The 15503-nt window shown below is 36.2% G+C and overlaps 1 protein-coding gene across 5 annotated transcripts in view; it reads right to left on the reverse strand.

Annotated features, from left to right (window-relative positions):
* The window catches only part of NIPAL2 (NIPA like domain containing 2), a 76163-nt gene that overhangs the window by 26919 nt on the left and 33741 nt on the right, over positions 1-15503 (reverse strand). For all 5 annotated transcript variants that reach the window (XM_025450321.3, XM_025450322.3, XM_035702022.2 and 2 more), the window contains one exon: positions 5974-6033. In XM_025450321.3, the coding sequence (XP_025306106.1) occupies positions 5974-6033 (60 nt within the window). The remainder of the gene's footprint in view (positions 1-5973; positions 6034-15503) is intronic.

A 15503-nucleotide genomic window follows, 5' to 3' on the forward strand; every position in this document is an offset into this window, starting at 1 on the left:
ATGTGGCTTGTCTATAAAATCTCACAATTGGAAGATACCAATTTCCTGTTCCTCTTAACCAAATGATTTAGGGTTTTGAACTCTTGTTTCTGGGAACAGAGAGCACTGGACTTTTCACACAAGTTAGACAATGGCTATTCAAGATATCGTAGAAGCTATAAAATAAACTTCCTCTATTGTAAGAACTTACTCTGTAATACTTTGTGAAGGCAGAAATTATATACAAAATTTTAAAAGCTATTTCTAATGAGAATTTTAAAAATGAGAAAAATTATATTATTAAGCATTGGGATAAAAGGAGAATAATACAAATTATAAGTACCTAAGAACTTGGGCAAGATTATTGGTGAGCCCTGTCCTTTCTTTGAAAAAGAAAAAAAAAAGATCTTATAATGGTTCAATATTAGGTTGCTAGAAGGATGGGATTCTAAAAGAAACCAGTCTTCTAAACTTGGTATAGTGAAGTAGAATAAATGCATTGAATACAACTTAAAAATCTCAGAGACTTCCAACTTTCTTTTGTGAAATCCAAATTTCTTATTTTTATTGAGTTTCTCTGCCAATAATTTTTTAAATCTCCTCTAATTGTATCTAGTGTGGTTAAATTTATTTTTAAATTTAGTTTTGATTGGATAACACATGTATATGGTTAAAAAAAAAAAAAGTCAAAAGACACGAAGGGTGGTGAGTGAAAAGTTAAATCTCCCTCCCACCCTATGGCCCACTAGTTCCCCTCTTGCAAGTTAATACTGCTACCAAATCTTTGATTTCCCTTTTCAGAGATGTTTTATGCAAGTGTGTGAGAAAGTGCAGGAGTTTGAGTTTTCTACACAAACAAGAGCATATCATATACACTTTTCTGTACCTTGCTTTTGTTCTACTTAACAGAACATCTTGGAGAACATTTCACATCAGTGTATATAGGGCAACCTAATTCTTTTTAAGCCTGCATAATATCCCATTCTGTGGAGGCAGTGTTATTTATCTTAACTTTCTTAACAGGGTCCCTGCTTCCCATCTGCTTTCATATTTGCATATTGTGCCCAGTTCAAAATGTAGATCTTCACTGCATTTCAAAACTCCTTAAAAACAAATAAAATGACTGGTGACTGCAATTTTACTTTCAAAGTACTTCTGCACCTGTATTATTTCACTTGAGCCCCATATCACTGTGAATCTAGTTAATGACTCTATGGCAACTTGGTAGGTAACACATTCCTTTTTCTTCTTCATAATTTTAATTTCAGTTTCCTCTGACAATTACAAAGGTAGTTCTAGGTAGCTGCTATCTGTTGTATGTTTGTTTGCTTGGTGTCATTTGTCTGTGTGATTCACTCTCTCCTTTATGGATTATGTATACATGTTTCCTAAGTGTTTAAAAGTATTGAAGATACTAACAGCTCCTTATATAAATGTCCTTAAAATGTATATATATCTCATATTTTTTCTAAAAGTGGCATCAGATGTCCTTTCCTGATATTTTTATTTCAGTAAAGCCACAAATACTCTTTCATTGAAAGACACAGATTTCTAAATTAGAAAACTTGTTAGTTTACTTTCCGCTGGTCCATTTGCCCAAGGGAGTTATCTGGAAGCATAAGATACTCAAGGAGGGGAAGCAACACTTGGTATGCTCTTTGCCCATGGAAATGATTAAACTCCAGGTCAACACTTGGATCATGAAAGTCTAATCCACTAATCCACGCTGAAACTGCCCCCATAGTATTCAAATTTCACTGCTACTTGCTGGCTGGAAAAGATTAGGCATGTTACTTAGCCCTCTGTGACTTAGTCTCCTCATTTCTAGGCGCAAATGAACTTATCACACCTGCTAGACTCCAGGAATTTGGCTGGGCAAGAAGCCAATCTGGGGAGCTGAATAGATTTGAAAGCTCATCTGGTGGCCTGATGTGACAGAGAACTCTGGGACAGATCTTCTTCAGGATACCGATCACTAGGAGTCCAAAGCTATCTCAGTTAAGCTTAAAAATTAATCTGAAGTTGGCAGCTCCTTCTGTACACGGGTCCTGTCCCTGTACTACCATAAAAGCACCTTTTTTCTTGAGGCAGCCCTGAAACCAAAAGAGCCAGTCTGTTCTCTCAACCAGAAATGATGGTTTGTTTGGCTACATCGGTATTCTAGATACCAGCCCTAAACCTAGCTGACCATTTGGTGTGGGAGAAGGAAGGAAAGAGATGGTCTTCATGTCACTCTTAATCTCTTGACATTCTATCTAGGGAAACCATTTATTAGTGACTTGAAGTAATCAAGTTACTGGTCTCTGGAGAGTACTTAAGAATTGATTGTATTTTTTTTAATGATAATACTATCTAGACTTAAGTCAACTAGGATCATACAGTCTATTAGATTTAGTACTTTTGATGATTAAGGCAGAAACTATAGGTTTTGGCTGACTGAAGGGGAGAGAAATCTGGTGCTTTTTAAAGGAAAAATAATCATTAAAATAATTTAAAGTTATTAATCCACTAAGAATCAGAGCACAGTCCAAAGCCTGTCATTGAGTTAATAATAGTTGGCGATTCATTTCAGACATAGCTTTTGTGAGGTCATTTTTTGAGGCTAGTGGTGAAAAGCTTCAGAGCCACAGAGCAACATTTGGCAATAAATTAGTTCAGCTTGTTTCCACATGGCCCAAAAATCTTCATTTGTTCCATCATGAAAAACAAGCTTTCATTTGCTTGAAGCAGGGAAAAATAAATGAATTTCTTTTGCACATTTTGACAATTTAATTTTTAGCATGCTTATATGTTAATCTTTCTATTTTTTTAAGCCACTAACTACTCTCTCCCCTGTTTGGTTTTAGCCTCTGTAAAGAAAAAAAAAATCCCTGCATTTTTAGCTCTTTACAGAAAGAGCCAAATTTTCTTAAGGCAGCAGCAATATAGATCCAAAGAAAATACATGTGACTTAACAAGTTACTGAGTGAGATTGGGGAGAAATTCTTCTCCCCAAGTATGAAGTGGGTTATTACATCTCAGGTTATGATAATTTTATGACATTGCTGTAGGAGACATGGGTATGGAAAAGGTGGCTACATTTTTTTCTTCTTCCTTTGCCACTAAAGTCAAGAATTGATCACTTTCAATGACAGTATGATACAAATGTGACATCAGTTATATAGCACTACTCAAAAAGCATTCAATAAAAAGGCAAAAATACCCAACCAGAGTTATGGAAAATATTGACTGGATTACTAAAGTTTGCAAAAATACTAATCAAGGTTTGTTCTGATGAACCACTGGAGTACATGTAGAAGTGGGGGTGGTGGTAGCAGTGGTAATAATAGCTAACATCAATTGCTTATTACGTGACAGGCCCTGTTCTTAGAGTTCTATCTCTATGAACTCATTTAATCCTAGAGGGTAGGTAATATTATCTTCATTTAAAACACGAGGAAAGGAGCCTCACGGAGATTAGGTAAATTTGAAAGGCCACACAGCTTTCTGCCCCTAGAGACTCATCTTCAACTATTACACTATATCGGGCTGCCATTATTAGAATACTGGTCCACTATTCACTGGTTACATGACCTTGGGCAAATTAGTTAACCTAAGTATCAGTTCTGTAAATAGGTTATTCCTACATTTAAATGAGATAGTTCATGTAAATACCTGAAAAGAGGAAATATTTAATAAATGTTATTCTTAAAAACAAGAGAAATTAGCAAAGAATCAAAGTGTTAATAGAGGTTTAATTTTTTATTATTGTTATTTTTTGGTATGTGTATATATGTGTGTGTGTTTCTTACTCCTTATATTACATTTTTAGTATTACCTCTCAGGAATGAAGTTGATCATAGAAATTACGACAATTTTATTAACAGGACTTTATATTTCTCAAAGTGCTTATAAGAATTATTCAATTTGATCCTTAGAACAGTATTCTATATTCATGAACAAACTGGTAGAGCAGTTAAGTGATATTATGCTGGCCACATAGTTGACAGAAAAAGTTGAATCCAGATTTGAACTATAAAAGTAAGTTTAATTTATATCTTTGATGTTGAGCTCATTTATTGCTTTTAGAAATGTGTCATTGATCTTGGGATTTCCAAGTATATAATCAAATCATCTGCACACATTGATATTTATCTTTCTTCTCTTTCCATAGTTGTGACTTTCATTTATTTTTTTCCTAAACCTATCAGCAGCAGTTGAGTGCAGTATTAAATAGAAACTTACCCTGCCTATTTTGCACCTTTGTTAATACTTTTCACCTTAGTCCCTCTCTATGTCAACCTCCAAATGCTTGGAAATGGCCCATGCCTGTCCTATCAGTTCAATCAGAACTGATTGAAATGTTAGATCTTCTATAAGAAATTCTTTCTGAGTTTCTTAGCTAGAGTAACCTCTATTTATTCTAAACCAGTGGTTCTCACCTGGGGGTGATTTTGTCCCCCTGGGGACATTTGGCAATATGTGAAGTCATTTTTGGTTGCCATAACTAGGGCAGATGGTGCTACTGGCATCTAATGGGTAAAGGCCAGGAGGAATGCCACTAAACATTCTGCAAGGCACAAGACAGCCCGCTGCAATGAATTCTCCAGGCTAAAATGTCAGCAGTGCTGAGGCTGTGAAACCCTGTTCTAAACCCTGTTCTAAAGTCTCAGGGCATTAGGACACGTAGTATTTTCCACTTTTAAAAATGTATTAATGTATATATTTTATCATCGACTCTATTATTTGAGTGCAGAGATTCCATCTTCATCATCTTTTTATCACCAATGTTCACAGTAATTGAAATGTCCCTACATATCCACCTGTATTACCTCATTAAATACATTAATTTAAACCTTAGCCATTAACTACAAAAGATGACATACATTAGATAAAATGATTTAGTTTTCATAAGACATTTGATAAATGAGAAAAATAATATAGGACCTAATTTTTTAATTTATAAAACTCAGGTAAATGCTCATTCTTATTTCTGATTCCATGCATCTTCCCCAAATGATTCCATAAACCATGATATATTTTTAAAAGTATAGAAAAATAAAATATTTGAAAAGAAACAATGCACATACCAATGCATTTGGAAAAATAATGTAACCATGACAAATTTGATGATGTCAACAAAAAATTCTACTAGCAGAATCAAACCAAGGAAGGGAAAGAAAAAGTGAAAACACTTTCAAGACACTAGGCTCTAGGAAAACACAATCAGGGAAAACAAATGCTCAACATACCAATACTGGTGTCACATTTAAAGCTCAAATTTTTTAAAAAATGTGATCTCCTTGGAAGTGAGTAGACACTGTTTTATTGAAAGTGCCTAAAGTATCATTAATTGTTGTCATATTATGTCAGCAGCAATTTAGAGAGGACTTTGTTAAGGAAGAAAATATGAAGTTCCAGAATCCTCATATGTGATATTTCCAATAAGAGGTGGAAGATACAATCAATACATGATGGCTTTGCTATATAATAGCAATCTTTCTTATAGCCAGGGAGGCTACTGTTACTTTCCACTAATAGCTGTATTTCTAAATAAAATTTTGAAGGGGAATGTTCTATGTTACTTTTGGAAAGAGTTAAATACAAATTAGGTAGGAAATTGGTGTATTTAATTTTTGTGAGGTTTTCATTTGCATGCAGTCCTTTCATGTAACAATCTAATAAATACATCCTTTGAAGCCAAATACTCTCTTAGGTAACACAGTTGTTTCCTTGGATTTTATTATGCTCATGAAAATTTTGTAACATTCATAATAATAATAGTATAAAATAATAATTAACTGTGGCCAATTGCATGGGCAGTGGGCACAATGGAAATTGAAATATTTCACGTGAAAGAGCAGAAGGCAGATCCAAGAAAGAATACTATTCATCTCCAAATGAGATTTATCCAGTTCAGTAATTTGTTCCTAGTTTTTAATGCACATTTTTAATAGTATTATTTATTTCCTGATCAAGCAGTGCTACAATTACATGAATTAAACAATTACTTACCTAGTAAATCTGAAGCTCTTAAGTTTTCTTTCAGAAACATAACAGAAATAATGGCACTACCTAGAAAGAAAATGGCTATTAGTGGTGTTTCCAATACAAAAACATACATTATGCAATGCCATTTGAAAGGAGTTGAGCACTTTGTGTCTTACACCTGGCCTAGCTATGTCCTGGTCAGAGACACCCAGTAGCTGTGCCTGTGAAAACAACTTTTCCCCCCTCATGGTTGAGGATACATAGAAACTGGCCTGGTTTATAATGGACTGAGGTCAGTGGCTGGGATAGTGCCCTGTGGACCGCAAGAGCATATAAAAGATTACTAAATAACTAAATGAACAAATGGAGAGAAAGGCAAGAAGAAGAAAAGAAAGAAAGAAAGAAAGAAAGAAAGAAAGAAAGAAAGAGAAGAAAGAAAGAAAGAAAGAAAGAAAGAAAGAAAGAAAGAAAGAAAGAAAGAAAGAAAGAAAGAAAGAAAGAAAGGAGAAGAAAAGAAAAGAGAAAGGAAAGGAAAGGAAAGGAAAGGAAAGGAAAGGAAAGGAAAGGAAAGGAAAGGAAAGGAAAGGAAAGGAAAGGAAGAAGGAAGGAAGGAAGGAAGGAAGGAAGGAAGGAAGGAAGGAAGGAAGGAAGGAAGGAAGGAAGGAAGGAAAAGAAAGATCAGAAACAACGAGAGGGGAAGGCAAGAAAGAGTGGAAGCAAGTTTTAACTTTAATATATCCCAGACTGAAGCACATTATTTCCCTTCATCTCTTCCTATAATTCCTAGTCTAATGATACCTTTAAAGAGCCCCAGAATCCTAGGACTCCTGTCAGTCTCCACTCTCCTTCACACTCCACATTCAACAGGATCCTGGGTCTGTTGGGTCTGAATTTCACCATCTGTCTGGTCCACTCACTCCTCCTCAGACCAGTGTCATTGTGCTGCTCAGGCCAGCTGCACTTCATGCTTAGACCTTAGGCTCCTGCCACTTTCCTCACCCCATTTGTCCTTGATCTCTTTGATGTCCTATGCCCATCCTTACTAAAATAATCAGAATTCCCAGAACCATCATTTAATTTCATTCTAAAGGACTTTTATTTGTGTTCTTTCCTTTGCAGCTCTGGCTCCATTCTTGTGACCAACTATGGACTCAAGTATCACCTCTGGATTCCCCTAGACCCAGTTAACCAATCCATCCTTTTTCATAATTACCACCTCTACTATAGCTTTCCTGTTACACTGAAGATTTATCTCCCTATCTGTCCTCAAAGACTATCAGTTCTTTTTACTCTAAGGTATGTCTTATTCTTATAAGATCTCCCAGGTGTTCCTAGCACATAAATAAGAGAGTTTGTGGGATCTCTGCCCTGCATTTGCTGGCCCTCATGGTGTAAGGTCTTCTCCATTACTGATGCTACTGAACACTCATCCTCTAAGTGATGACCTGCTACCTGCCATAGCCTCAGGTTATGTAGGGTATGTTGAATCTCTCTGAATTGTTCCTCTCCTCTATTAGTAGAGGCATGGGAAAATCCAACTTGTAATAATACAAAACAATACACAAAATAATTTGTATTTAAAATTTTTAGGGGCAGAGGGAGGAGGAGAGAGAGACTCAAGCAGGATCCACACCCAGCGTGAAGCCTCATGTGGGGCTTGATCTCATGACCCTGAGATTATGATCTGAACCAAAATCAAGAGTTGGATGCTTAACTGTTTGAGCCACCCAGGTCCCCCTATATTTTACATTTTTAACATAAATTATTAGCTAGCTTTTTAAGTTTGTTTTTTATTTTTTAATATTTTTATTTGTTTTTAAAATTTTTATTTATTTATTCATGAGAGGAGACACACAGAGAGAGAAGCAGAGACATAGGCAGAGGGAGAAGCAGGCTTCATGTAGGGAGCCCGATGTGGGACTCTATCCCAGGACCCCGGGGGATCATGCCCTGAGCCAAAGGCAGATGCTCAACCACTGAGCCACCCAGGCATCCCTAAGTTTGTTTTTTAAAGTGAAAATATAGGGAAGAAAAGTCATCATAAAAATAACTCATCACCTAGAGAAAACTGCAGTTGACATGTTGGTGTGCTTATTTTATCTTAGCAATGTTTTTTCAGTCTTTTTAGTTATTATGTTATTAAATTTGTCATGTCATTTAAAATTCTTCAGAGATAAAAATTTTAACGAGTCCATATAATAATTCATTAAATCAGTTAAATTTAAATATAACTATATCTGGTATTCTGGCAATGAATGAAAACAAAGTAAATCCACACCAGAAACCTTCATTCAAGATAAGCTGGGATTCTCTTACGTTTTCTTCATATTTTTCTCAACTGGCTCTTTCTTATTCAAGCTGAGCTATGTCCTTGCAAACTTCTCCTGGGGAGGTTATTTATTGGAATGGATGTTTCACAGAATAAACAGAGCATGAAAAATGTCCAACAAGCATGACTTTAACTGGGTGCTGTGGCTTTAAAACAGTAAAGCAATGTTTTCTGTATGGATATGTATGTAGCCTATTAACATTAAGAATTGAGTTAGGAACATGTGTAAAAATGTATGAAAATTTTCCATTTCATGTTTGGACCAAAACCATTCAGGGAAACTAATTTCATATGTTAGAGAACTAAAAAAGGTACAAAAACCAAGACCCCATTCCCATCCCATTACTGACTTCCTGTGTAATTGCATAAGAAATGTTTCCAAGTGGAGAGAGGTAGATCAATAAGAAATAAGTGAAGTATCACTACTAACATATATCAAATGCCATTCCGTTATAACAATCCATGAGATGACTGTTTCACAGCAAAGGAGCCCAGTAGGAAGACAGACGTTGCTTACATGGAATAAGGTCATCTTAGAGCTGGTAGGAGATACAGAGACAATGTATTCCAGGTCCTAAACCTTATATTTGGGAGACAGGTCCAGAGAAGTTGTTTGTTCATTCACTGATCCATTCATCTGACAAACATTTATATTACAGCAGAATTGGAACAGCATTTATATTACAGCAGAATTGGAAATGTGGAATTGCCCACATTTCCTTATCCTCAGTCCAGAGCTCTTTCGAGTACACTACACTCCATTCCCTCCTTTGAAAGGAGAAAGACATTGTTTTCCTTCTCTTCTTGTTGCTAAACTAGTTTTATAATTTCACTTTTAGAAGGGTTGGGGGAAACATTATGTAGGTGACAATTTCATTGCTAAAAGAGAAGAGGACATGATTGCTAACAACAAACTTAAAATCCACTACATGCATCAAATTATATTAACTGCCATAAAATAGTTATCAGAGTTTTGTTTTATGAACATAAATATGCTCCTTTTGCTTTCTGAAAGAACGTATGTCTAATGTACTTCATATTCATTTTTTTGTTTTAAAAGAATGTGTGTTTTTCTAAAAAATTGTTAGGTAAGAGAGTAATATTTTTAGTTTTAACTAACAAAGGAAGTAATAAAAGTGAACATTCTGTTAAGAAACACTCAATTCATTTATCATTCAAAATATGGTTAAAATGAGAGATGTGCTGGGCAAAAAGACTATCTGAGCAACAGCTAATAACATGACTTCTAAGCAGAGCAGTAAATTTTTAAAATGAGAAAACATGAATAAACTGAAGTGCCCTAAATACATTTGCCATCAGAGATCCGTCAAGCTCAATCCTGTCTAGTTGTTGCTGTAACAACCACCACTGCCTAATAAACACCTAGGAAGAGGAAAGAACTATTATGCTCTTACTCTAAAGTAAAATTTAATATTCAGAAATAGAACACTTCAAGACCAATAGTTTAAAAAGCATTAAGCCAGAACATAGTTGTAAATCAAGCAGATTTGTGCGGTGTGACTAAACTATCATTACTACTGAGCATTGATTTCAGCACTCACAGTATCATGTAGATTTTCAACTGGGGGCATATTTGAGCAGAGGTTCAAGAACCCTTTTCCATTCTGGCCTTCATAAAGACATAGCTCAAAACAGAGTGCTCACAGACATGGTCTACACAGAGGGTTCTTGTGGACATGGGTTAAATTCATTACACAGTGTTGCAGTGACTCCAGAGCCAGACAATGAATGCAATGAGCATAATGTATTAAGAAAAGGTAGCATATGAAAGATTATATACCAAAATTTAAACAGTCGTTATGTAGAAGTCATGAGGGGGTTAAAACGATAGCAGGAATATTTTCTGTAAGGGGGAAAAAATAAAAAAGCATCTAGTACTCTCTCTGGTGCAAAACTGGAGTACAATTGACATACAACATTAGTTTCAGGTGTATAACATAATGATTTGATGCTTATATTTTGTGTTCTTTTAAAAATTTGTTTAAAGATTTTATTTATTTATTTGAGAGAGAGAGCATGAGCAGGGGACAGGGAGAGGCAGAGGGAGAAGCAGACTCCTCATGAGGAGGGAGTCTGGTGCAGGACTTGATCCCAGGATCATGACCTGAGCTGAAGGCAGAGGCTTAACCAACTGAGCCGTCCAGGTGCCCAGAGATGTTTTTATTTTTTTTATTGAAATATAATTACAGGGATCCCTGGGTGGCGCAGCAGTTTAGCGCCTGCCTTTGGCCCAGGGCGTGATCCTGGAGACCCGGGATTGAATCCCGCGTCGGGCTCCCGGTGCATGGAGCCTGCTTCTCCCCTCTGCCTGTGTCTCTGCCTCTCTCTCTCTCTCTCTCTCTCTCTCTCTGTGTGACTATCATAAATAAATAAAAAATTTAAAAAAAAGAAATATAATTACATACAGTGTTATATTAGTTTCAGGTATGCAATATAATGATTCAACAATTCTATACATTTCTCAGTGCTTGAGATTAGTGTACTCTTTTAAAATTTATTATTTTTATTTGAGTATAGTTGACACACAGTCTCTCATTAGTTTGGGTGTACAACTTAGTGATTTGAGAGGTTTACACATTATGGTATGTCCACCACAAGCATGGCTACCATCTGTTCCTTTACATCACTATTACAATAAGCACTGTATTACTTATGCTGTGCCTTTCCTTCTCATGTCTTACTCATTTCATAACTGGAAGCATTTCATATCTCCCACTCCCCTTCATCCATTTTGCCCAACTCCTACCCCTCCTCCCCTCTGGAAATCATCAGTTTATTCTCTGAATTTATAGGTCTTATTCTGCTTTTTCTTTGTTTATTCATTTTGGGTTTTTTTTTAAATTATTATTTAGATTCTACTTGTGGGGATTCCCTTAAGCATCCTTAAAAATACTGAGCATCTTTTCATGTCTGTGGGCCATCTGTATATTTTCTTTGGAAAAATGTCTATTCAGGTCCTCTATTCACTTTTTAATTGGATTGTTTGGTTCTTTGGTGTTGAGTTGTATAAGTTTTTTATATTTTTTGGATATATACTCCTTATTGGATATATCATTTGCAAATATCATCCCCCATTCAGTAGGTTGCCTTTTTGTCCTGTTGATGGTTTCTTTTGCTATTCAAAGTTGTTTGTTTGTTTTTTTTTTATGTAGTCCCAACAGTTTATTTTTGCTTTTGTTTCCCTTGCCTTAGGAGACATAACTAGAAAAAGTTTTTCTACAGCTGATGTCAGAGAAATTACTGCCTACTTTTTCTTGTAGGAGTTTTATGGTTTCAGGTTTCACACTTAGGTCTTTAATCCATTTTGAGTTAATTTTTGTGTGTGATGTAAGAAAAGTGGTCCTGTTTCATTCTCTTGCTTGTAGTTGTCCAGTTTTCCCAGCACCATTTGTTGAAAAGATTGTCTTTTCTCCATCATTTAGTCTTGCTTCTTTTTCATAGATTAATTGACCATATAAGTGTGGGTTTTGTTCATTTTTGCTTTTCATGCCTTTGCTTTTGGTGTCAAACCCCAAAAAGTCATTGCTGAGACCGGTGTCAAGGGGCTTACCACCTACATTTTCTTCTAGGAGTTTCATGGTTTCAGGTCTTACATTCAAGTCTTTAATCCATTTTGAGTTAATTTTTGTGTATGGTGTAAGAAAGTGGTCCAGTTTCATTCTTTTGCATGTGGCTGTCCAGCTTTCCCAGGACGATTTGTTGAAGAAACTGACCTTTCTCCAATGTATATTCTTGGTTCCTTTGTAGTCAATTATTTAAACATATATGCTGGGTGTATTTCTGGGCTATTTTGGCCCATTGATTTGTGTCTGTTTTTATGACAATACCATACAGTTTTGATTACTATAGCTTTGTAATATGGTTTGAAATTAGGGAGTATGATGCCTCCAGCTTTGTTCTTTCTTAAGATTCCTCTAGCTATTTGGGGTTTAGAATTGTCTTTTCTAATTTTGTGAAAATGCCACCAGACTTTTTAAAAAATTTATTTATTTTAATTCAACTTGTCATGGGACGCCTGGTTGGCTCAACGGTTGGGCATCTGCCTTTGGCTCAGCGCGTGATCCCAGGTCCCGGGATCAAGTCCCACATTGGGCTCCCTGTGGTGAGCCTGCTTCTCCCTCTGCCTATGTCTCCACCTCTCTCTGTGTGTCTCTCATGAATAAATAAATAAAATCTTTAAAAAAATAAATTCATGTTGCCAACATATAATACCCAGTGCTCATCCCATCAAGTGCCCTCCTCAGTATCTATCACCGTTACCCCAGCCCCCACCCGCCTCCCTTCTGCAACCCTTTGTTGTTTCCCAGAATTAGGAGTCTCTCATGGCTTGTCTCCCTAATTTTTCCCACTCCATTCCCCTCCTTTCCCTTATGGTCCCTTTCACTATTTCCTATATTCCCCGTATGAGTGAAATCATATGATGATAGTCCTTCTTCAATTGACTTATTTCACTCAGCATAATATCCTCCAGTTCCATCCATGTTGAAGCAAATGGTGGGTATTCATCCTTTCTGATGGCTGAGTAACATTCCATTGCATGTATAGACCACATCTTCTTTATCCATTCATCTGTTGATGGACACTGAGGCTCCTTCCACAATTTGGCTATTGTGGATATTGCTGCTATGAACACTGGGGTGCAGGTGTCCCAGTGTTTCACTGCATCTGTATCTTTGGGGTAAATCCCCAGCAGTGCAGTTGCTGGGTCCTAGGGTAGCTCTATTTTTAACTCTTTGAAGAACCTCCACATTTTTCCAGAGTGGCTGCACCAGTTTGCATTCCCACCAACAGTGCAAGAGGGTTCCCCTTCTCCACATCCTCTCCAACATTTGTTTCCTGTCTTGTTAATTTTCATCATTCTCACTGGTATGAGATGGTATCTCATGGTGGTTTTGACTTGTATTTTCCTGACAGAAAGTGATGCGGAGCATTTTCTCATGTGCTTGTTAGCCATGCGTATGTCTTCTTTGGTGAAATTTCTGTTCATGTCTTCTGCCCATTTCATGATTGGATTTTTTGTTTCTTTGGTGTTGAGTTTAATAAGCTCTTTATAGATCTTGGATACTAGCCTTTTATCTGATAGGTCATTTGCAAATATCTTCTCCCATTCTGTATGTTGCTTTTAATTTTGTTGACTATTTCCTTTGCTGTGCAGAAGTTTTACCTTGATGAGGTCCCAATAATTCATTATTACTTTTGTTTCCCTTGCCTTTAGAGATGTGTCTTACAAGAAGTTGCTGTGGCCAAGTTCAAAAAAGGGTTTTACCTGTGTTCTCCTCTAGGAATTTGATGGATTCTTATCTGACACTTAGATCTTTCATCCATTTTGAGTTTATCTTTGTGTCTGGTATAAGGGAATGGTCCAGTTTCATTCTTCTGCACCCAGTTTCATTCTTCTGCACGTGGCTGTCCAATTTTCCTAGCATCATTTATTGAATAGACTGTCTTTTTTCCATTGGATATTCTTTCTTGTTTTGTCGAATATTAGTTGACCATAGAGTTGAGGGTCCATTTCTGGGTTCTGTATTCTGTTCCATTGATCTATGCGTCTGTTTTTGTGCCAGTACCTTACTGTCTTAATGATCACAGCTTTGTAATATAGCTTGAAGTCAGGCCTTGTGATGCCACTGGCTTCGGTTTTCTTTTTCAACATTCCTCTGGCTATTTGGGGTCTTTTCTGGTTCCATACAAATTTTAGGGTTATTTGTTCTAAGTCTGTGAAGAAAGTCCATGGTATTTTGATAGGGATTGCACTGAACGTGTAAATTGCCCTGGGTAGCATAGACATTTTCACAATATTTATTCTTCCAATCCATGAGCATGGAATGTTTTTCCATCTCTTTGTGTCTTCTTCAATTTCTTTCATAAGTGTTCTATTGTTTTTAGGGTATAGATCCTTTACCTCTCTTTTGTTAGGTTTATTCCTAGGTATGTTATGGTTTTGAGTGCAATTGTAAATAGAATTGATTCCTTAATTTATCCTTCTTCAATCTCATGTCAGTGTATAGAAATGCCACTGATTTCTGTGCATTGATTTTGAATCCTGTTGCCTTGCTGAATTGCTGTGTTCTAGCAATCTTGGTGTAGTCTCGGGTTCTCTATATACAGTATCATGTCATCTGTAAAGAGTGAGAGTTTGACTTCTTCTTTGCCAATTTGAATGCCTTTTATTTCTCTTTGTTATCTGATTGCTGAGGCTAGGACTTCTGGTACTATGCTAAATAGCAGTGCCACTGAAATTTTAATAGAGTTTGCACTGAATCTGTAGATTGCTTTGGGTAGTATGGACATTTTAACAATATGAATTCTTCCAATCCTTGAGCACAGACTATCTTTCCATTCATATGTGTCTTCTTCTATCAATGTCTTAGTTTTCAGTGTATAAGTCTTTTACCTCTGTGGCTAAATTTACTCCTAGGAATTTTATTCTTTTTCGTGTAATTGTGATCACTTCTTAAGAGACTAATTTAATCAAAAATTAAAACAATCAATTACACTTTACCCAATTGTGATTATGGATGTAATAGTCTTATCTGATTCAGGTGTAAAAAATAAAACAACAAACAAAAAACCTTTGGTCCATGGGTTACAAATTCAAAAGTCTGGGGCCAATTAGGCAATCCTCTAGAGAAGGAAAAATAATGAAGCTGGTGGGCTAGGGCAATGAAAGTTGATGGGGTGTGGTGACAAGGGTGGTGGACTGGTGTGATGAGGGCAGGTTGCTGGAGTTATGAAGAGCAGTGGGGCCATGGTGACCTGGAATATACAAGATCAGTGAAAGGTGGCAGCCATAATTCAGCCCTAGCCAAATGCAAGTACAGGACTACCAAATCTGATTCTTTCAGGTAAACCACTTTTTGTGTGTTATGATCCAATTTTTAAACATAGGAAATTAGTTTATATTCTTAAAAGCATTGTTTAAGCCAAACAAAACATTGCAATGGTCACATCTGACCTACAGAACATCAGTTTTTGAAATCTCACCTAGTCCACAGTGAAAATTTCATCAATTTTCATTTAGTGTCCTCCAGTTTATTGTTTAGCCTCTATGATCTGAAGAGAAACCAGGGTATGTTTTTATATAATAGGAAAGTAGAAGATAAAGTAGTAAAGGGAACGCTTTTATAAAAAATAGCCCATGACATGGAAAGAGCATATTTATATAATAATGCTACAAACAGATCCACACATGTAAATATCTGTC

This window comes from Canis lupus, chromosome 13 (assembly GCF_003254725.2).
Source record: "Canis lupus dingo isolate Sandy chromosome 13, ASM325472v2, whole genome shotgun sequence".
Classification (NCBI taxonomy): Eukaryota; Metazoa; Chordata; class Mammalia; order Carnivora; family Canidae; genus Canis; species Canis lupus.